The sequence below is a fragment of the Ceratocystis lukuohia genome (genome assembly GCF_044167205.1).
Source record: "Ceratocystis lukuohia strain C4212 chromosome Unknown Supercontig3_pilon, whole genome shotgun sequence".
Classification (NCBI taxonomy): Eukaryota; Fungi; Ascomycota; class Sordariomycetes; order Microascales; family Ceratocystidaceae; genus Ceratocystis; species Ceratocystis lukuohia.
Window position 1 is genome coordinate 549,708 of NW_027263522.1, and position 22,536 is coordinate 572,243.

A 22,536-nucleotide genomic window follows, 5' to 3' on the forward strand; every position below is an offset into this window, starting at 1 on the left:
TTGGCGGAGAGGCCACCATGAAGACAGCGTCTTGAAATCTTGTGTCAATACTTTTTTCTTTTTGCTTTTTATACTTTTCTTTTTGTTCTTTTACGTTTTTTTATTTTTTATTTCCTGTCACTCTCGCTTTATCCGCCGAATCAAACTAGAAAATCGGCTGCTGTTTAATTATTCTTTTTACAACTCCCTGCCAACTGGTCCCTTTCTTCTCGATCGCCAACTTGGCCAGGCCTCTCCTTTCTTGATCTTCCCCCCCTCCATCATCATACAGCCTTATCGATATCACGACTGCTACGACTCCGAACAAACAAAAACCCATTGTCTTACCTTGCTTGATATATTGTATTTCTTCCTAGTGCTCTAGTGCTGCTATTTATATTGACTACGCTACACTCTACTTCACCCGACTCCCAGCGACTGCCACCTATTCCAAACCACGTAGATATTCCTGCCAATTGCTCCTAGGCCTTTTTGCTCTTAGCCATGGCCGATCGAGGCCGGTACGATGCCGTACCGCCTATTCCCTCCTATGAAGAAGCCGTCGCTTCCGGCACGCTCTGGAGCGGTGATGATCAGTTTGGCCACTCGGAAGACCATGGGCTTCTCAGCCCCAGCCCTGTGCTGCCCCCTGCAAATGCTGGTCGCCAACACCGCGGAGGCTACCGGCCACCAACCGTCGAGACCGATGACGAGGCCAGTGACTGGACTAGCGGCGAGGAGGATGAGACTGCCGAGGTGCGGCGCGAGATCGAGCAAATGGAGGTGGACGACTCAGATACGGCTGCTGCGCGTAGACGCTCGCTTATGCGCTTGTGGCATCGCCGTATGGAAAGCTTGCCCTTCACATTCAAATTGCCGCATTGGGCGACGCCATGGCGCAGTTGGAACGTGTCTATGCCGTCGGTCACGCTTCCGCGAATCCCTGGGTTTTCACAAGACCAGCCGGGTTTCTACGGCGACTCGATGCCATCATCCCGCCCCGAACGACCACACTGGCTCCAGTGGCTGCCGCGCATGGAAAGTTCGACTGTGCTGCTTGTTATAGTACGGTCGTTTGTGGCGGCGGTTATCATCGGCGTTATATATCTCATCTTCTCTACAGATTTGTTAACATCTATTGCGCGCAAGATGGGCAGCGGTGTTCATGTTAGCCCGGAACATCTGCGCATGTATCTACAGTCCCATCTAAGCCCATCGGAGATGCGTGACACTGTGCAGCACTTTACAAGCTATGCTCATATTGCTGGGACGGAAGGAGACTACGAGCTCTCGCGGGATCTGCACCGCAAAATGCTTGAGGCCGGCTTGGACGATGTTTCGCTGGAGGAGTTCTACGTCTACCTAAATTACCCCCGTGAGGGCGGTCGCGCTGTAGAGATTCTCGGCGACAATGCTAAGGTTGAGTGGTCGGCAAAGTTAGAGGAGGACATTCACAGTTCTGTTGCCGCTGGCCACCAGACATTTGTCTTCCATGGCCACTCCAAATCAGGTGTGGCTACTGGCCCGCTTGTGTATGCTAACTATGGCCGCCGGGAGGACTTTAACTATCTCACGGAAAAGAACATTGCCAAGGACTCTATTGCGCTCATTCGCAGTGGCGGGTCTTCGGTATCGCCCGCCCTTCAGGTTCGTGCTGCCGAGCTGGCTGGCTGTAAAGGTGTTTTGATCTACAGTGATCCTGGTGACAACGGCTTTGTACCGGGAACTTCACAGAACGGTCCGCACATGCCGGGAGATGCCGTGAAGCGCGCATCTGTCAGCAACGGAAATCTCATTATTGGCGATGTGCTGACTCCCGGCTGGGCCAGTGACAAGGGGGCCATGCGTGTGGACCCTAAGGAGACCCAGGCTCTCCCAACTATTCCAAGTCTTCCACTGGCCTGGCGAGACGCCAAGGCCTTGTTACAGCGCCTCAAAGGTCATGGTATCGAGACTGCTAAGGAGTGGAAGGGTGCTGTTCCAGGCATTGAAGGATGGTGGACGGGAAACAGCTCCAGCCCCATTGTTAGGCTGCGAAATGAACAGGACGAAGAGAAAAAGCAACCCATTTGGAATGTCTACGGCAAAATAGAGGGCTCAGAACAGAGCGAAAAGTCTGTCATTATCGGCAATCACCGCGATGCGTGGGCATATGGAGCCAGCGGCCCACACAGCGGTACAGCTGTGATGTTGGAGCTTGTGCGTATTTTTGGTGCTTTGAGACTTGAGGGCTGGTCGCCCTTACGCACTATTGAGTTCATGTCGTGGGATGCCAAGGAATACAACATGATTGGCTCAACCGAGTTTGTCGAGCGCCACGAGACATATGTGCGCCAGAACGCTATGGCATACATAAATCTCGATTCAGCCGTTGAGGGTACTGAACTGCATGCTGCCGGCTCTCCTATCTTCGCCAAAGCATTGATGCGTGTGCTTGAGCACGTGCAGGATCCTGCCAGCAATGTCTCGCTGCATGAGCTGTGGCAGACACGATCAGCCAGTATCGAGCCGCTTGGTATGGATGGCGACTGGGTGCCCTTTCGCGACATTGGTGGCACGTCTGTGATTGACCTCAAGTTTTCTGGCCACAAGTATCCTGCCGACTCTGCATACAACACCTTTGATTGGGTTGACAAGGTTGGCGACCCTGGGTTCGCATACCATCACGCCATGTGCCAGGTGGCTGGCCTTCTGGCCCTTGAGCTTGCAGACCGTTGGGTGCTTCCACTTGACGCAAGCGAATTTGGCTCTGCACTGCTTTCCTGGACACAGCAGCTGGCAAATTGGATTGCACAGCACGGGGCAGCCGTTGCAGCGGGTCTGGATGCCTCACCATTAGTCAAGGCGGCACAGGAGTACAAGGAAAGTGCTAAGAGTTTGGGTGATTGGGAGCAGGCCTGGGAGGCGATTGTGCTGGCGAGTGGGAACTGGGAGTCAAATGCGGTTGGGGGCCAGCGACTAGATTATAATGACCGACTGAGCCGAATGGAGACGCTGTTGCTGGACCTAGAGAAGGGGACGGGGGTGAGTTTTTTTCTTTCTTCCTTTCACTTTTTCTTTTTCGCTCCCCATTTTCATCTTCCGTTATACCACCACACAAACGATACTACCGACTGACTAACTAATTAACTTTGATCCTTATAGCTTGCTGCCCGCACACAGTTCAAACACGCCATTTACGGCCCCCGGCTATGGCCTGATTCCGACTCCAAAAACGATGACCTATTCCCTGGAATCCGCGATGCTGTGGTTGATGGCAATATGGATGAAGCGCGAAAGCTATTAGAGCGCACGACAGCCGTAGTCAAAGATGCGACACTGGATCTGCAGTCATGAAAGGGGGCTAGACTGGGCGGTTGGTGGACGGGCACATAGTGCGTCTTGTTCTTTTTCTTTATCCGTATTATCGTTCTTGGGCTTCTTGGGGTTACTTTGCTGTGTTCTTTATTTTACATCTCTTTCTTTCACCCTTTGTCTTCCCTATCTCGTTTTATTTTTTTCTGCTTATTTCTGCCTGCTTGATGGCACTCTCAAGCTGTACTTTTTGTACTTTTTTTTTCCTTTTTCTTTTCTTTTCCCTTGTCTGGCGCTTTGGCTTCGGCGTTTCTTCCTGTCTTTCTTTTCTACTGCTCCGGTGGTCGGTCTCTTTCTCCTTCCGCCTTATTTCTGTTGGGTTTTATAGGGTATGATTCGAGATAGCTCGTATACTCACACATCTACAACAAACAATGCATCTACACCACGTCACAGTTTGACCTCACGCTAGGAAAAAGAAACGAAAACGAAAAAAAAACACCTCCCCTATTTGGATATATACCAACTGCCAGTGATGCCATCATCATCTTGTACCAGGCTCTTCTATCCCTCCTCTTAATGTTCCTTCTCTTTACTGTGGATTCAACACAATTCCATCATACTGGCGTTCGCGGATATGCTCCAATGTTATGTTAAAGTGCTTGCGTGAGCTCTCGATCTGCGCACTTTCATGTGCGTTTTGCGCTAGGTTCGAATGGATCAGTTCAATCAAACCGTTGAGGTACTTGGTCGTGACCGACTCGTTCTGCTGATCAAAGTAGTACACATAGCGGTCTAGAATTTCAACAAATAGCTCGATCGATGTAGCGCTCTCCATGCACGAGTCGGCGACTCGCAAGGCCCGCTGGAGACACTCAAGCACACGTTTTCCGTCGCGGTAAAGCTGCTATCATGTTAATATTGAGTACAAGATCTTTCCTTGGCGGAATGAACATTAACGGAAATGCCATTGTCACATACCTCGTCAATACTTTCTTCACTCTCGCCGTTGGTCACATTCGGAGTGGCCCACCACAGATGGCTGGCGAGGTAGACGGCGCGGCACTGGTCTGGTTTGCGCAGTAGCTTTGAACCATGCTGTGCACATTTGGTGATGAGCGTGTCGTAGTTTTCACGGCCGAAGTTGCGTGTAGTATGCAGCGCCGATGCAATAACTGCAACCGCCTGGAACTGCGCTTTACTGTCTGTGATTGCCTCCTCATAGACAGTAAAGGCCTGTGCAAAAAATTCGTACGCCACCTCCTCGAAATTAGTGCCATCGGCCGTTTGGCCTGCCACGCAAAACAGACGTAGAGCTAGTTCAGCAGCACCAACACCGTTAACACGCGTGTACAGTGTACTGATAGCGCTGTGCATGAACTTGTAAAGAGCATTGCTTTGGGTCTCCCAGTTTTCAGCTAGGTGTTCCTTGGCCTTGAAGCGACGGGCGAGCTTCATACACGCCGTGATTAGTGGTGGTGTGGTCGTCCGAATGCGTTCATTTCCCTCGCTATACGCACGCCGTGTCATCTGCAGCAGGCGGAACTGTGTATCATTGTCGTCGCTTTGCAACAAGTGCACCATTCGTGCAAGGCAGCTCTGTTCTTCAATTGTCTCATCAGTTTCGGTAGCTCTTCGCGGGGCTACACCGGCATAGCCGGCTGTGGCGGCAGAGCCTTCCTTAATGATGACTTTGAGAATTTCTAGCACATTCTCCAGATCTGACGGCTGGCTGATCAGCGTGTAGTTGCGCAAGAGGTTGCGCACAACCTCGCCCGCAAGAGCCCGACGTGTGGCATAGCCCTGGGCCTGGCAAAGAGGTACAAATGTAGGAAGAGACAGGGCGGTAAAGACCGATACATAGCGGTTGAGAGGGGCCTGGAGAAGGGCCAAGAGGCTGTGTTGAGCAGCTGCCGAATGCAAGTCGGCATGACTAGCAAACTCCTTGACCTTTTGCAGGCCGTACTCTAGGATCTGGTCAATATAATCTAGACGGTCAGGGTAAATGTTAAGAGCCAGATTGGAAAGGGAGACTAATAACGCAATGGTATCTTGTACCACAAGGTGGTGAATATTGACAAGATTCTTGACCTGCGTAAAAAAGATTTCGTAAAGGTTGACATTTTTCGGAATACCACGCTGGGGCTCCTCGACTTTGGCGGGCGTTTCAGTCTTTGCGTCCTCTTCAACCTTGGTTACGCCCTCTCCTGGAGTAGGCGTCTCTGCTTGCTCGTTGTTAGGAGAGCCTGTCTCTTTACTAATCTCAGGAGAGGGGGATTTGCGGCCGTTTGTTTTGGATGTCTCTGTGGAATCCTGGGCGCCTAGAGAGTCTTCGGAATCCTCCTTCTTTGGTGTTGGCTCATCGTTGACATCAGGGGCTGCAAAGCCTTCATCAGCAGCGAATAAAGATGCAATATTAGCCGTGGTAGTGGTGGTAGTATAGTTAGAAGAAGCGGCAGCAGCAGCAGCAGTGCTGCTTGATTTTTGAATACTGACGGATTCTAAGAGCTTAGCCAGAGCCTCTGACTCCTGTTTAGCTCTGTCAACGTTGTCCTTGCCAGTTTGGCCCTCTCGCTCGGCATAATCTGACAACCGGTCCATGATACCGATAACAATAACTTTGACGTTTACATGGGGGTTGAGGCGTGACACAGCGCCTAGGAGCTGATCCAATGTATGTAGGTGATACTCGTCGGGGAAGACCTGGGTTATGACCTCTAGTAGATATTCCTGAGCTAGCACATCACGGCACTGGACCACCTGCTCCAAGAGGGGCGCGAGAATGGTCGACTTGTAGGTGGGCAAATCAACCAGCTGACTCAAGCGCACAATATTGCTCCCAACCAAGAGCTGTAATTCCTTACGCTCTCGCAGGCGGTGTTCGCGTTCTCGGGAGTGGCCTTGATGTTGCAAGCGCACCCAAAGTTTATTCATCTCGACGAAGTTAGTCAGCACAAAGTTGATGCTGTCCTGCAGATTTCCCTCAGGGCCATCCCCATCACCCGATGGCAAACAGTCGCGGGCTTGGCCGGAAAGATAGTAGCGCAAGAAAAGGCCGCGGATGGGATGTTGCACACCACGTGTCATGTCCATCATGTCCTTCATCAGCTCTTTGACTGGTGCATCAGGAACTGACATGTAGGCCGTTCCAACAGTAATCATCAGATACATGCGAGGGACAATGTTGCCGGCATATTGGACCAACTCGTAGAGGTCTGCAAGGTGGTTGACGGGGTGGTTTTCACGGAGGTGTACAGAGAGGTATCTAAGGGCGTCAAATACAGCCATGTAGAGTTCATAGTACTGCTTGGGGCCAAGGCTAGACGTTCGCAGCTCGGAAACCAGTGTAGAACTGCGGAGGAAAGAAGGTAGCTTTGTTAGCAAATAACAGGGTTAGGGCAGAGCTCGAGGTGAGAGCTATGGTTTTGAGGGGGCTTGTCTTACCAGCACTTGAGCGCATCCATCAACTTGCCAGTCTGGTCCAGACACTTGCGCATCAAGTTAGTCTGTTGGCGCACAGCAGTCAGGGCATCATCAAGAAGACGAGCCTGGTCCTCTGGCACTGGAGCCGCAGACGACATTAGAATGTGTGATTTGAAGCTTAAGAGCAGCCAGTGATATGAGGTGTATAGATGTGGCGATATCGACAATAGCACAAATAGCTAATACAATTGCTGTCAAGCTCGTTTGCACGTCAGCGCAGGGCAGCGATCTTTTTCAGGCGGTAGGGGAGTAATCGAGGAGGGGCCAAAACGAGAGAGGCGGTCAATTGATTTGATAGCAAAAGGCGTGAGAAAGCAAGAAAAAAAGCGCTGATTAAAACGAGCAAAACAACGCAAGGAAAGAAAATAGAATTGGCCTGGGCATCCAATGATGGTGGAAGAAATAAATATAAGCCTTACGACTAGGTAAGGCCGTGATAATATGGGCAAGACTTTTGATCAGGTAAGCAAGGCTGAGGTTGAGGTTTTGGTGATGTAACTTGGGTGGCCTTCTTTTCACTTGAAGCGGAAGGTGGCAGGAAAGTAGTTGCAATAAATGAGGGCAGAAGAGGAGAACAACTGACCAGCTTCCTTAATGGTGGGAGGGGAGTTTGAACATGGCATTATCCTTGTCAATGCGGGATGGGGATGCCTGCTATAAGGGTTTGTAGCGTTAAGAATAGGGTTGATATGAACGGGCTGCGTGCGAAAAAAAAAAGAAGAGTTACAGAAAGTTGACCACGATGGGATTCGAACCCACAATCTTTTGATTCGTAGTCAAACGCCTTGCCATTGGGCCACGCGGCCTTGTAACTTGAACAAAACCCCTGCTAACAAAAGTCAACTGGCGAAAATTTTCGATTTTTTTCTTTTTTTTCGATTTTCTTTTTTTTTTTTCGATTTTTCGATTTTTCGATTTTTCGTTCATTTTTTTTTAATTTATTTTTGTAATGGTAGGTAGACGTAAAATAATACAACAATAACAATGATTCTTTTTCGTCTTTTTCCCTTCTTTTCTTTTGTACACGACGGCTACAGGAGGAGGGCGAGTAACAAGCTTGCTTGGGAGCATACGTGCTTCTCTCGCCCGAGATCTGTGGCCAGCCTTGTAGAGGGTTAATTTTGTCTGGTAACCAATCCAGCGTCGTTTGATCTTAATGATTCCAGTAGACGTAAATGATATTCAAATCCAACCCAATCATTTTTTTTCTTTTTCATTTTTCATTTCAAAATATTTTTTCTACGACGACTATGGAATGAAGACATAGCGTCGTTTGATTTCTGTGATTCCTGTAGAAGTTGAAGTCAAGTCAAGCAAAAAGGGTATTGCTATACTTGAAGACGGCCCTCAGGCAACGGGGCCCAATAGGGCCCCCTCGGGCAACGTCTAGTGGGAAAGCTTCCTGGCTAGAAAGTGGGACTCTCAAAAGCCATAGGAGATCCTTGAAGTCAACGTTTGCCTGCCTGCCTAAAAGTGGTCTCAGAATGCAACATCATCCAACCTGCTACTGCCCAGAACACTGTCGTATGGTTATGGAAAGCCTGCGGGTAGATTTAGATAGAACAAACAAACAAAGCCTCCGTCAAAAATACTCCTCGTCGTTCTCCCGTCCGTATGGCAATTACAAAGGCCTGGGTATGACACCGGGACACATCCTAGCATCTAAGACTTGAACCTGAGTATATTTAACGTCTACGGGGAAAAGTAAACAACAGTGGCTAGGACTGATCATGAAGACTTCGGTAAACCAGAAAGCAAAGACGCTAGCGGATATACAGGGTGCTGGGTAGACCATAGAGCCAGAAGTCTGCCGACACATTACTCAAAGACACGGAAGTAAAAAGTAGGTTGCTAGTGTGCTACTACACTGTAACCTTAAGCTCCTACACCTCAGCCTGTACCTACCCGCAAATTTTCTTCTACCCAAGAACTCCAATTAGAAGAGGAGTGAGATTGTCGGGGGAGGTCCCAAGATAACAAGACCGAAAGGAGGTCTAAGACGATGTTTGGGGTGCTTTTCTTCCCAAAGGCTGGCAACGAAATAAAACTACAGCAACTACTCCAAGCAGAGAGCAAAGTCAAGGTGCTCCGCCCGTGTCCGTTGGCCTAGTTTATGTCCAGGGCGCCACAAGTAAAGACAAGGCAGCCAATCCTGGAACTGCATCCTACAGGGAAGCTAGGCAGCGGCTCCTAGCAGCAAAATTGGACTCTAAAAGTCATGGGAAATCTTCAAAGTATACACACCTGGCTGTAACAAGTTGACTGCCTAGCAATGGTGTTGGAAAATGACATCATCTACACTGCTGTTGTGCAGAGCCCGCTGTTGTATAGCTGTAGAAATTTAGGAGGTGCTGCTAGAATGAATACTTTTGATTTTCAGTGGGACAAACAAGCTGGCTCTGTTTACCTCACCTTTTTTGCTTCTCTTGTTTTGAAACTTGTATGGCAAGGCTTGCTGATTTATGTAGGGATCAAATTTATTCAAGCTCAATGTCAAGTATTACATGGCCAAAATGCCAAACTTTGCATCCGCCGTTCCACGACATCCTGAACGTCCTGAACATCCTGATACGTGATCATTCCTAAGAAAAAGTGCTTCTCTAGAACAGAATAGCCCATTGTGGTGCGCGGCAGCCTATATAGATTTACTAGGGAAGAAAAAGAGCGCCCTGGTCTGTCACAACAAGACATCTTGATTCAGTAGTTATAGCTACTACTACCACTACCTACCACTACTACACAGCCACTACACAGCTACAGCTACTATTACTATAATACTACTACTGCCAGTGCCAGTGCCAGTGCCAGTGCCACTGTTACCGTCACTGCCATCATTACATGGCCAGCAAACAAAATTAACTGGTTGGGTGATTGTCCTGTCAGAGAAAAGCAGTTTTAAGGGTAACATTGCATCTGCAATGGTAAATAAAGCAAATAGAGTTTTTTGTGCCAGTTGTATGAGAGGTAAGTCGCCCTCAATCTTGTCCGACAATGTGAGCGCAATGATATCTGTAGGTCTGCTTACTGATCAGGGAAGCTACAGATAATATAAACAGGAAGTCCCATGAATAAAAAAACGAGGTTGGTTTAGTGCTTTCCATTGCTGATCGCCATAGTTGCCTTGGGATTTTCCTGTTGTTTGACACCTATTCGCCTCTGTTAGGTAGTTGCAATATAGTGTTTGCAGTACATGCCTGTCTGTTTTTTGTAGGTACAAAGGATGCACATAAATGAAGTATCAATGTACTTTCTATGTAGCTTACTACACTGTTTATAGGTGCAAACTATCTCAAGTCTAAATACAGCATCTACTTAGCCTTGTCCCAAACTCCAAGCATCCAGGTACATACACATTGCCGCGTAATTGCTATGGCGGGAGAGTCTCGCTACTGGTAATGGGTGAACCAAGGATGAACATGCCTACGGATAGGGGACGGAACAAGAGAGAGCCGAAATTGAGAATTGAGAGATGTAGTCAAGAGAAGAATAATGCTGGTAGGGTTTCAGTATCGGCTGAAGATTTGAGAGTGCATGGGTCACATTGCTCACAATGTGTCCCTGGCTTGGAGACTTGAAGCTTAGACGAAAAGGCTTGTGTGTAAAGGGGGAGGGGGGAGGGAGGGGAGGGAGGGAGGACTTTTATATGGGTTACACACATATGTATGTATACATGCACTATTATGTACATACAAGTATACTTGCGAGCAGATGAGACCGCCGATGGATGTTTTTTTTTTTTTTTTTTTTTTGGCCGAGTGAGTCCAATGATTTGTCGAGAGCTCCGGAAAAAGCCCCCCCCCCCGTTGGCTAACTGATTGGCATTTTTAACTGGCACCCGCCGTATTGGCGTTCCACAGCCGATGCCATCCTTATACTTATCTACTTCCTAGATTGCGTTTTTTGAATCGCCATGACAGCATCTCTACGCAAGATGGAAATTAGACATAGTGACTGAGTGGAGCTGCATCTGACGTCTACCAGCGTACCAGGCACTGACTGGATACGGGGGATGAGTTTGGCTCATATGTCGCAAGTAAACTGATCTACATGTAGCCTGTACGGCTGCGTAGCCTTGCACGGCTGGAACTTATACCCAAGGAAATGTTTGACGTTTTAATCTTGTTCCCCGGAGCCTGGAAAATATTGTGTGTATTTTGTAATGTAATACGGGTCTGGTTTAGTGTCAAAAGGTCCGAGAGCATCCTGAGGAAGGATGAGGAGAAAGAGAAGGAAAGAAGGAAAAGAAGAAGGAATAAGAAAGGGAGCAGGAGGGAGAAGGGGGGGAAGGGAAACAGGAAGAGGATGGGAAAAAGAAAGGGAAAGAGGAAGGAGGAAGGAGAGTGAAAGAGTAAGAGGTCGATAAAATGGGGATAAAATACAATCTGTAATTAAATTATTACCCGAATTAAACGATCTCAAAATGTGCATTTACCAGGGGTAAATCTTGTTGGCTTCTCTCTTCCCAGCCAGTTGGATCTTGTTAGCTTAGCCTCGTTTTTTAACAAGATCCATAATTGATCTTAAATTTGAATGTGGCTTATTTGATGCCTTTTCTTTTACATTATATTACATCACATTATATTGCATCTTGAAAAAATACGGTGAACAGAGTCTTGTCTGTCAGTAGGCCGTTTTGAGCCCGTGCCATAATTCTGTTTCTCGACATCCTATGGGTACCAGTGTTGGCTTTTTCCAAGTGCATGTGTGTATACATGTGTCTACTAACATGCTTCATTGCACTTCATGGATATTGTTCTCCAAAAAAGGCCGTGTCGTCGATAATAGGCGGACGATTGTCGAGACCCCTGTCAATATATCTTAGAGCGGGTAACTACTGTGAGCCAGGGGACGCCGAGACAATTGTATTGCAATTGCCATATTAAACAAAGGAATTGAACAAACTTGGCTAGTTGCCTTGCGTTGCTCTATCTTCTTTTGGCGATGGTCTCTACTTTGGGGGATCCTCAGGGTGTATCCGAAGCTTCAGCACGGAGCGCGGAGTCGGGGAACCAACCCAGAACTTGACCTGGGCCTATTGATGCTGTGCGCGGGGATAAGAGCAAGACGGACAACGGCGTGGGAAAAAAAAATAGACACTAGCGGGGAGACGCTAGGAGAGACACTAAAGACATTACTACATGTTAGTATGCGTATTGATGGACGTTTTGTGTTGCACTAGCTGTACATGTCGTGCAATGGCAAAGTGATCCGGCCCAACCAAGTCAGGACATATCACGCCCGTTTGACGTCCTTCCGTTCTGTGATGTGTTCTCTATTCTCCGCTAGTCTTATAGACCCGTCCTCTGCTCTCCCCTCCCCTCCCACTACAGGCTGTTTTATTTGTCTTGCAGGCGTGAGTTACTTCCTTTTCCCATGTGCTTGCCTTCCTTTTGTATTTATGTGTTTGCTCGCTTTATTATTTTTTCGGTTCCTCCCCCTTCCCCTTCCTTCTTGCCCTGCCAGATGTTCAACTCTGAACAACTTCCTTCCTATTTCTGTCTGGTTGGCTTGCATCTCTTTTTCCTTCCTGCCCTTCGGTTGGCTTACACCTTTTTTCCTTTTTTTTATTTGTTATGTTAAGCTATCCCCAAACAAATTTGAACCGGATTCCTCCCCTCTTTCCTTTTCTTCTTCCCCCTCCTGCCTTTCTTTCCTCTTGTTTTACTCCTTATTCCTGTTCGGCCTTACAACTACTAGATTCGCTTGGTCTGTTACAAGATCTTGGTGTCGTTGTACTTTGCCTACTCAGGCCAAGTTCTTGAAGTCCATATCCTCCCTCCCTCAGGCTAGGCTTTTCCTTCTTTCAAGCCGTCCGTCTCTCTTTCTTTGAAGCGAGTTCCTTCTTCTTTCAAACCTCTCTATTCTCATTTGAACAAGTCTCTTCCCCTCTCAACCTCGAAAAGCCCCTTCTCCTACTCTTCGCACCTTCCCTCCCTAGGCTGGGCTCTTTCCTTGACGTATGGTCCCCAAGTTGAGCTAGTTATTTTGATGCCCCTCACCGTTTGTCTCTCCCAGTTTCCCATTGTTCTCCTCTTCATTTTCTTCACCTTTCTTTGCCCTGAAAAGAATTAAACATCCGCCTTTTCACCATATAAAAATCTTTCTTTTTTTCCTTCCCTTTCTTTTCCTCCTCGTCTCTCCTAATATTGCGTCTTTCTATTTACACGTGCTTTTTTTTTGACGGCTGCACTGACACTGTCTCATTGCTCATTGTCTTATTGACTCTTTCTTCCTCGTTGCCTGTCGCGCTCTCTTGCATGTTTCCGCTGTTCTTTGGCTTGGCTCCTGTTGCTTTGCTCTCCTGTTGTCGTTATAGCCTCAGGCTCTTTTCCCTTGCGTCAGCCAAGGCCTTGCAAACCGCTTCGCCTATGCTTCTATAGCTTCTTTATTGCGTGGACTGACGTCTGTCTTTGTCTCTCTTTTGTTTCTCTTTCTACTTGTGTGTTTTTTTTTTGTTTCTTTGTCTTCCTTTTTGGCACTTATCCCTGTTCGAGAACCCGTGGCTATTGTTCCGACATTACGGTAGCCTGTTTCTGCTCTTCCGTCCCAGTTCCGCGCCGATATACGATTTGCACACCAGAGCCCACTGCTTCTGTTACCATTGCTAGTTACCAATGTCTCTCGCCGGCCGGCCTTTTGAGGCCTCGGTTGTCTGGAATAATGTCACAGGCTGGCTTCCTATTGTTAAATTCTCGGCCGACGACGTCTTGGTCACTCTCCGATATGTCTATCCGTGCTCAGTGTACGCCTACTTTATGCTCAGTAGCATTACATCTGTGGTATTCCTCCATAGCCTCAAAGCCTCCATCCATAAGAAGCCTGATTCTTTCCGCACTCCTTGGCTCATCCGCTTCATGCACTTTTGTTCTTTTAGCTATCTTGCCCAATTATTAACCATTTTCTTTCACTCCTTCGTTGCTGGCAAGTGGCTAGGCAAGGATGATGAGGTTGTCAGCACTGCTGCCTGCATGATTTTGTACGCAATCCACAGCCTTTGCATCTCTGATAACCAATTCCCTGTTTGGTATCCCTACTATGGCAGCTGGTCTATCGGCCTTATTTGCGAGCCCTGTATGATTTTGGTTTGGGCTTATACCTCTCAACCCTTTGAGTTGGGATCCTTCTATGATCTTTTTACTCTGGTTCTCTGCAGCTTGCGAACCTTGTTCTATTTTTTTGCTATTGTTGTTTACATGGCTAAAAATCAATACAAGCCTTCCAAAGTTGTGTTAGATGAAGAACAGCAACTTTGCCTGGATAATGAGGCGGCTATTGATGCTGAGCAACAGCCTCTTTTGTCCAACGCTGCGTCCGGCTCATCTGATTCTGGAAGAAGCGCAGCAAAAAACACACCGGACCGTCCTTTGTCTTCTTATGGCTCAACTATCCAGGCTGGTAGTACTGATAGCTTTGTCACTGGGCCGCGAAAAGATGACGACGATCAAGGAAATGGCAATGAAAGTCACGGCAACGATGATACCGACAACATGGATGGCGAGGGGGACGAAAACCCAGACCCAGACAAGAAAAGTGAGCAGGAACTGCAAAAGAGACTATTGGAAGAGGGTAACTGGCTTTCCTATCTGAAGCGCTACAAGGTATGTTGTTTTCGTTTTCTTATACTGCTTTCAAAAACCTTGTGCTAACTACAGCATCCACTAGGTTCTCCTTCCGTACATATGGCCTATGCGCAATTACAAACTCCAATTTTTTGCTGTTCTGGTTGCAATATGTTCCCTGACGGACAATGTCTTGAACTTGCTTCTTCCTCGCCAGCTTGGACTTATTATGGACTCTTTGACTAGAGGGGTGGATTCCATTGTTTGGTCTCAGTTAACCATCTATGCTTTGTTGCGGGTTCTCGGCTCTGACTGCGGTATAAGCTTTATCCGAGAGTGGCTGTACTTTCCCATTGAAAACTATTCGAAAGAGAATCTCAACCGCGCTACTTTCGACCATGTCCTCAAACTGTCCGCCGATTTCCACGATTCCAAAAGCACTTCAGAGACTATGATGGCGGTTCGCGGTGGTGAGAGCTTTTCTTCCCTAATCGAAACCGTTATGCTGAATGGCGTAGGAATGATAATCGACCTCTTCCTTGCCATCATCTATCTCACCTCAACCTTTGGTCCCTACGAAGGGTTGATCACCACCACCACTGGCACTCTGTATCTCTTCCTTTCGGCTAGTTTGCTCATTGAAAGTCGTCAGGCTAAGCGCTCTTATGTTATGGCTCTCTACAAAGAAGGGAAAAATCTTCATGACGGCATTGATGGCTGGCAAACTGTTGCTTCATTTAACCAGACCCGCTATGAACGCGACCGCTACTCCAAGTCCGTCTTGGAGCTTATCGGGCATATGAAAAGATATACCTTCCATTGGTTTGGTACTCGTGCCCTTCAGTCTCTTTCTCTTCTCGTTGGCCTTCTCGCTGGCTGCTGCTTGGCCATTGTACGCATAAAAAACGGCCAGGCTACACCTGGTCAGTTTGCTATGCTTTTGATGTACTGGAATCAGCTCTCCGCCCCCTGATGAACTTGTCCTATATCAGCAAGCATATTAGTAGCATGATGATTGATGCTGAACGTGTTCTCGACCTCCTGAACACTAAAATAACCGTAACCAATCAGCCTGGTGCTCGTCCATTACGCCTTACTCGAGGAGATGTTGAGTTCAACGGCGTCAGCTTTGGTTACAGCGACAAGAAGAATGCTGTTACTGGCCTGTCCTTTTTCGTACATGGTGGACAGTCGGTTGCATTTGTCGGTGTATCAGGAGCAGGAAAGTCGACAATCCTCAAGTTGATCTCGCGCTTCTACGATCCTATGGAGGGCTCCATCTTGGTTGACAACCAGAATACCAAAGATGTAGATATCTACAGTCTGCGTGATCATATTGGCCTTGTTCCCCAGACGCCCGTTCTTTTCAACGATACAATTATGAACAATATCAGATATGCCCGCATGTCAGCTTCAGACGAGGAGGTTCACGAGGCTTGCAAAGCTGCCTGTATCCATGATAAGATTATGGGATTTCCCCAGCGTTATGAAACAAAGGTTGGTGAGCGAGGTGTCAAGCTTTCTGGCGGCGAGCTCCAACGAGTTGCTATTGCTAGGGCTATTTTGAAACGTCCTGATATTGTCCTCCTTGATGAGGCTACCAGTGCTGTTGATACAGACACGGAACAGAAGATTCAGGCGTCGTTGAAGAATCTTACTGAGAATCGAACGACGTTCATTGTTGCCCATCGCTTGTCTACTATTATGAACGCTGACCGCATCATTGTCATCGATGATGGTAGGATTCTAGAGATGGGAGACCATGAGAGTCTACTGAAGGTGTGCGGCAAGTATTACAGTCTCTGGTCAAAGCAGGTCTTCCTCGAGCCCAAGAAAGAGGAGGAAGAGGGCAAGGGCAAAGATATATTTGTAAATGACCTTTCTGAGGAGACAGTGGCCATGGAGCAGGCCAAGGCTACAAGTTTGCTGCATGCCCAAGTGCCTAAGCTTGAAGATGAATGCATTGAAGACGAAGCAAGTCACACGGCAGGTGAAAGACAACAAGGTCAAGTGACAGCTTCGGATATCCCTACAAGCGTGGCCACTAACGCTGGTAGTCGCTCTACAAAATCTACTATTGATACTCCCATGCAGCGATTGTCTTCGACTTAGGAGTCGAATCTCAACCCGCATGCGCCCTCTTTCCTTCCGCAAAGCCTTCCGCAAAGTCCTGTTTCTGGACTTAAACACACCGGGCCATCATCGCTGCCCACGCATGTCCCAGTTGCTCTGGTCCCTTTTCAGTCTCTTCATAACGGGCAATTTGCAAGCTTTGACTCCAGCCCCAAGTTTCAATTCCCAAGCCCAAATAGTCTCACCTTGACACCGCCATTTTCAACACGAGATAGTCCCGTGACTTGGGGTCTTCGATATCGAGGCAGGGAATTCCTTCCACAGAACAGCAGAGAAGAGAGTTTGAGCGGGGGTAGTGGCGGAGGAGGAGGTAGTTGCAACGGTGGTGGCGATATGCTGGCTACAAACAAGTCAACCTTTTACCGGCCTCGATATATTCCGTTTGTTAATTCTAAGAGCGACCCAATCCGACGTGCTAGCACATTGAGTTCAATTCCAGAGTCACACGAGGAGATGGATGACTATGATGAGGTAACTTTTCGCAACTGTGCCACTGCTAGTAGATGCGCCATGACTAACTATAATGTTTAGGAAACAAGCGATAATGGCAGTCAATGCCCAGCAGCGTCTGGTAGCATCACAGGGCACGAAGACGAAGACCAGGATGCAGTTAGTGATGATGAAGACTGCAATTCAAGTGATAACCAACAACTACTTTCGAGCACGCGACTCAAGGCTGCCAGGTGGCAGGAGGAGTATCTCAAGGCTGACAGCCAAAAGCTACACCTTCCTGAGCATGAGCGTGGACTTTCGTACTGGGGCCGTCTCTTCCGGCAGAACGCCGACCAGGCACGACGGAGAAACGAGGGTCGAGCCCAGTAAAAGGAGAGGTTCTTGGCTTTTATTATTTCATTCCGCTTTGATATCGTTTTTGAGATGTTATTTCCCCGTCCCTTTTCGTTTTCTTTCTTGGGAATTGGTGGCTGATAGGGAGTCATGTAAACAAATAGAGCTATGGGAGTAGAGGTTATAATGGTATAGAGATGCAGGGATAAGGGATAGGTTGACTGGGCAAAGCCATCGAGTTTTTATGTTTTTACGTTTTTTATGTTTGTATGTTTTTTTTTTTTCTTTTTCTTCTATTCCTTTTCTTCCATCTTTTTTCTTAGTCATGTGTTTTTTCATCCTTGATAGTATTTCACTGAAAAAAATATCGGAGATTGTCCACGCTGGTCAGAAACAAAGTCACGGCTTCATAGAGGCTTGTCAAAAGCAAAATAGTGAATCTTGGGCGAGTATATAACAAATTCAAAGGGCGTGAAACGTAATGAACATAAAAGACTTGTTTTTTTTTTTCTCCCCCCCCCCTTTTAAGCTGAGCCACCAGGACGACCACCAGCACCAGCGCCAGCACCACCACCACCCATCAAGTTCTTGGCCCTATATTAAAAGAGCATGGGTTAGCCACAGGCAATGTAATAAGGGAAATAAGAAAGGATAAAGAGAAAACACTTACATCTCAGCCAAGCTGGGGTCCGACATCAGAGCACTAACATCAGGCATGCCACCGCCAGTGCTCATGTTGTCAGCCATGGCACGAAGACGTGGGTTGCTCATGAGGTTGCCCATCAGCTCGGGGTTGCTCATGAGGTTCTGGGCCATACTCTGGAACATTGGGTTGCTCATAATGCTGCCAAAGTCGGGCATGCCGCCGGCACCACCACCAAACATGCTTGCCATATCAGGCAGGCCTCCGGCTCCGGCTCCAACTCCAGCTTCAGCTCCGGCGCTAGCCGAGACCGGGGCCTCCCGTGTAGCCAAATCAGCAGAACTCTCGCCCTCTTGCTCTCCAACACGACGCTTAGCAGTTTCAAAGCCCTTCTTCATAGCGTCGCTGCCGCCGTTGCCTTCGTACTCAATGCCCTTAGCATAAGCTTCCATGGCACCGCGGGCATCACCGAGCGCAAAACGCGCTAGTCCTAGGCGCGACCAGCCCTTGGTGTACTTGGGGTCAAGGGCAACGGCAGATTCAGCGTCTGTCTTGGCAGCGGCGTGATCCTTGGCGGCACTGTGCGCGGCAGCGCGATTAGAGAGGTAGATGGCGTTGGACGGGTGCAGTTCTAGGGCCTGCGAGTACAGGCTGATGGCGGACGCATAGTCCTTTGCGGCCATGGCGGCATTTCCTTTGCTCTTGAGGCTTTCGGCAGCAGCCTTGTCTTCGGCAGAAAGCGGAGTGGCCGAAGAAGAGGAGGCAGCGGCGGCAGCAGCAGCGGCGGCGATATTTCCCGTTGGCGACCCGGTCTTTTCTTTTGCTTGGCGCAGCGATTCGTACACAGTGAAAATCTGGAGCAGCGTCTGTGGGCCAGTAGCAGCGCGTACACCGGCGGCATCGGTGGGGTCAACCTTGAAGGAATCGGCAATGCAGTTGACAGCGATCTCAATATTTTCGGCTTCGTCAGCAGCCAGTGTACCATCGGTGGTGGAGGTGTTCAGGTAGTCGCAAATGGCCAAGGCCAGGCGTTGCTTAGATGTGAGAGACTATTTGTGAGAATGGTGTTAGTTGGCTGGCCAGAAGTAGCGAGGGGTAAAGCGGTAGGTAGGGAAAAAGAAAGACGGGTCTGACGTACCATGATGGAGGTGGTGGGAGAGGCGATTAGGAGGTCTGAATTACTAAAAACGGCAAGTAGAAAAACGAACAGGAGGAAAAATTGAGCGTCTATTATATAACAAAGAGCCTCTTCTAGATGTGAGTCTTCACTTTACAGCACAGCAAAGGTTAATAATGTCCATAGAAGCTTCCAGTGCCTTTTTGGAAAGTCCCCAACGATAAGCCCCGCTTGGCTGTCTGTCTAGCCTTGACTGTTAGCGATATATGCATAGGCTGGATAAATGCATCAGGGATTAGGTTACACGACCAATCTGTGCATATGCTGAGTCAGCGGATATTGGCGGTTACACGTGATAAATGGGTTGAGTGTTCATTCTTTCTAGAAAAAAAAGGGAATTCCGAAGTTACAATCCAAAACATTTCATTCATGATGTAGCTTTCAACAATCTTTTTTTTTTTTACTTCTTTGCTACTTTTTCTCTCTTTTTCCCAACGTATTGATTTTTTTTTCCCTTTTTTCTCTCCAAAAGAAAACTTTTTGCATGTGTTGTGTTCGTTCCCAAGATATTTCCAATCCCTAACCATAACAAATGTTCGTAAGACAAGAAAAAAACAACAAAAAAAGAAAAGACGGCGATATAGAAATAAAAAAATAAAGAGAAACAAGGGGGGGGGGCGGTAGTAAGCAGAAAGAGACAAGAAGATGAGAAAAAAAAACCAGGAGAGACAAGAAGAAGATTCTCCCCGCATACATGCAAAGACAATGAAATACAAAAACAAAACACCAAGACACGGGACACGCGACATGAGGTGAAACAGCGATACCAGTAGCAGTAGTGGCAAGACATGAAAAAAAAAGGAGAAGGCAAGGAGAAAAGACGAAGGAAAGCCCAAGAGATACAAAAAGGCAAAAACGAGAAGGCGTCATATCAGTGCTCTTCTCGTGCTCCCCCCCCCCCATTCTCACTCTTTGATATCATTCTCCATTTTTGGCCTTCATCCTGGTGAATCGCCCCTTTAGCCCTCTGGCCCTTTAGCTGTGTTGGCCCTTGGTCCGCTCATGCATCAGTGCTCTGCGGATGCGGTCCTTCTCGCCATCCCACGTCAAGAACTCGTCCAGTGCGCAGCCGGCCGGCACCATCGGCAACACTGGCACCTTCTTGTCGGTCATGACCTCGAGGAGGGCCGGGCCATCTGACTCAATCAGCCACTTGAGCGCATCCGTGGTCTCGGACGGGTCGATAAGGCGGCGATGCTGGACACCCATGGCATCCGCTAGCTTCATGAAATCGGGGTTGGTCTGGTGAGTGTGGGCGTAGCGATCCTCGTAGAAGAGGTTTTGCCACTGTGTCACCATACCCTGCTCCTCGTTGTTGAGGACAATCACCTTGACACCAATGTTGAACTGTGCCGCCGTAGTTAGCTCTGTCAGCGTCATGTTAAACGACGCATCGCCGTCAATGTCAATAACCAGAGCATCAGGCTGCGCGACCTTGGCACCGATGGCGGCCGGAAGACCAAAGCCCATGGTGCCCAGACCGCCCGAAGTGATCATTGAGCGCGGGTGGCGCCAGCGGAAGTGTTGTGCCGTCCACATCTGATGCTGGCCGACACCCGTAGAGATGTAGGTCTTATCCTTGCGGTCGGCCACAAGGTTGCTCAGCTCTTCAATAAGAGCCTGCGGCTTGATGTTGCCGGGTCTCTCCGTACGCTCAAAGTCACACAGCGGCCACTTGCGCTTCCACTCGTCAATCTGTGCGAACCACTCCTTGCGGTCCTCCAGGGTTTGGCTATTGATCAGGGGTAGTAGGTGCTTAAGGTTCTCAGCGACATCGCCCTCGACGGCTTCGGTGGCTTGGACCACCTTGTTGATGTTCTTGGGCAGAATCTCAAAGTGGACAATACCACCACGGCCCTCGGCATCGGCTAGGCGGGCAGCAGGAGCGAACTTGGAGACATTGAGAGTCACGCGGTCATCAAACCGGGCGCCCAGAGCGATGATTAGATCAGCGTTCTGGACGGCCATGTTGGCGTAGGCCGAGCCGTGCATTCCCAGCATGTGCAGAGATTTGTGGTCCAGCTCGTCAAAGCCTCCCAAGCCGTGAAGAGTGGTAGTGACGGGCAGGTAGGCCTTGTCAGCCAGGGCCTTGAGGATCTCGGGACCGCCAGGCGAAAGGATGACACCCTGGCCAGCGTAGATTATGGGCTTCTTGGCATTGTTAATGAGGTTGGCAACGCGAGACATGGAAGCAGCTATGTGCTTTCTGGAGATTTCCATAGCAGCGCGCGAGGCAGCACTAGGAAGACTAGGGAGGGCAGGGCCGGAGGGAATGGCACGACGCAGGACACCGGCAGTCACATCCTTGGGCAGATCGACCAGGACGGGGCCAGGACGGCCGCTGGTGGCAATCTCAAAGGCCTCGTTGATGCGGCGAGGCAGCTCGGCAACGGAGCGAACCATGACGTTCCACTTGGTGCAGGAGCGCGAGATACCAACAACATCAGCCTCCTGGAAACCGTCGGAGCCAATAGCCGAAGTAGGCACCTGGCCGCAGAAGACTACCATGGGAGTACCATCAGACATGGCATCCTGCATGGGAGTGACGACATTTGTAGCGCCAGGACCCGAGGTGACAAGCACGACACCGGGCTTGCCCGAGGCACGGGCATAGCCCTCGGCCATGTGGCCGGCACCCTGTTCATGGCGGGGCAGGATGAAGTCGAAGTGTTTAGAGTTGTAGATGGCATCGAAGACGGGGAGAATCGCACCGCCGGGGTAACCAACTGTAAAAAGCATAAAATTGTGTTAGCAGGGGGGACAGGGTCCGCAAAAGGGAAGACAAGCAAGACTCAGGTGAGACTTACAGACGTGCTTGACGCCGTGTCTGAGCATCATCTCGTGGAAGATTTCACCACCAGTCTTGCCAATGAATCTGCGAAAGCCAGGGTCTGTCAGTTAGAAGTCCAATTGGGCATTGAATATCCAGTTTAGGTCGATAGTACGTACGACTCGTCCATCACCTCACTCTTAGACTTGAGCGATTGTACATGTCTCTTGTCATTGGTGGTGGTATTGAAATTTGAGCTGGGCACTTCACGGGGTTCGGAGCTGCAGTAAAGATAAGAGAGAGAATTTGTTAGAGAGTGGTTGTTCAATGGCGGCGGCGGCTAGTTAGCAACTGATGGCTCCGGTTGTCGGAGAGCCAGGGCAAAGTTGGAGAAGGGAGGAAAGAGGCAAACTCAGAGATTTCTTAACGACAAGACACGAAATGCCTGGGGAAGAGCACGAGGGAGACGAAGCACCGTGGCGGAGGCACGCCAAGGCCATTTTTTTTTCCCTGGTGCGATGAGGAAGGAAAGACTCACGAAGCAGTAGCAGGCGTCGCCTGTTTCCGGGTGCTAGAGGTCAGGCCGCGAACTGCATTAAATGAGGCCGTCGCGAGCGGTGCTGGCGATGCCCGCGAAATGACAGCGGGCCGAGCCAGCGATTGGATGGCACGAGATTTGTACATCTTCACGACTGTATATTGTGTGATGATG

At 48.9% G+C, this 22,536-nt stretch overlaps 6 protein-coding genes across 6 annotated transcripts; 3 read left to right on the forward strand and 3 right to left on the reverse strand.

The window, feature by feature from the left end:
* Window positions 1-483: 483 nt before the first annotated feature.
* Window positions 484-3,315, forward strand: HOO65_030153 (PA domain-containing protein; the record flags this gene model as incomplete). Its single annotated transcript, XM_071001869.1, has 2 exons — window positions 484-3,003; window positions 3,124-3,315. The coding sequence occupies 2 exons, from the start codon at window positions 484-486 to the stop codon at window positions 3,313-3,315; spliced, it is 2,712 nt and encodes a 903-aa protein (XP_070859832.1).
* Window positions 3,316-3,865: 550 nt separating this feature from the next.
* Window positions 3,866-6,854, reverse strand: HOO65_030154 (Vacuolar protein sorting-associated protein 35; the record flags this gene model as incomplete). Its single annotated transcript, XM_071001851.1, has 3 exons — window positions 3,866-4,177; window positions 4,255-6,625; window positions 6,718-6,854. 3 exons carry the CDS (start codon window positions 6,852-6,854, stop codon window positions 3,866-3,868), a joined length of 2,820 nt encoding a protein of 939 aa, XP_070859833.1.
* A 6,516-nt stretch (window positions 6,855-13,370) lies between these two features.
* Window positions 13,371-16,427, forward strand: HOO65_030155 (vacuolar membrane protein hmt1; the record flags this gene model as incomplete). The annotated part of the gene is made up of 3 exons (XM_071001847.1): window positions 13,371-14,354; window positions 14,419-15,260; window positions 15,308-16,427. 3 exons carry the CDS (start codon window positions 13,371-13,373, stop codon window positions 16,425-16,427), a joined length of 2,946 nt encoding a protein of 981 aa, XP_070859834.1.
* A 354-nt stretch (window positions 16,428-16,781) lies between these two features.
* Window positions 16,782-17,270, forward strand: HOO65_030156 (Heavy metal tolerance protein; the record flags this gene model as incomplete). Its single annotated transcript, XM_071002424.1, has 2 exons — window positions 16,782-16,919; window positions 16,980-17,270. The coding sequence occupies 2 exons, from the start codon at window positions 16,782-16,784 to the stop codon at window positions 17,268-17,270; spliced, it is 429 nt and encodes a 142-aa protein (XP_070859835.1).
* A 488-nt stretch (window positions 17,271-17,758) lies between these two features.
* Window positions 17,759-19,018, reverse strand: HOO65_030157 (TPR Domain containing protein; the record flags this gene model as incomplete). Its single annotated transcript, XM_071002237.1, has 3 exons — window positions 17,759-17,828; window positions 17,905-18,926; window positions 19,016-19,018. 3 exons carry the CDS (start codon window positions 19,016-19,018, stop codon window positions 17,759-17,761), a joined length of 1,095 nt encoding a protein of 364 aa, XP_070859836.1.
* A 1,011-nt stretch (window positions 19,019-20,029) lies between these two features.
* HOO65_030158 (acetolactate synthase) lies at window positions 20,030-22,508 on the reverse strand (the record flags this gene model as incomplete). Its single annotated transcript, XM_071001925.1, has 4 exons — window positions 20,030-21,780; window positions 21,862-21,929; window positions 22,004-22,105; window positions 22,363-22,508. The coding sequence occupies 4 exons, from the start codon at window positions 22,506-22,508 to the stop codon at window positions 20,030-20,032; spliced, it is 2,067 nt and encodes a 688-aa protein (XP_070859837.1).
* Window positions 22,509-22,536: the final 28 nt, after the last annotated feature.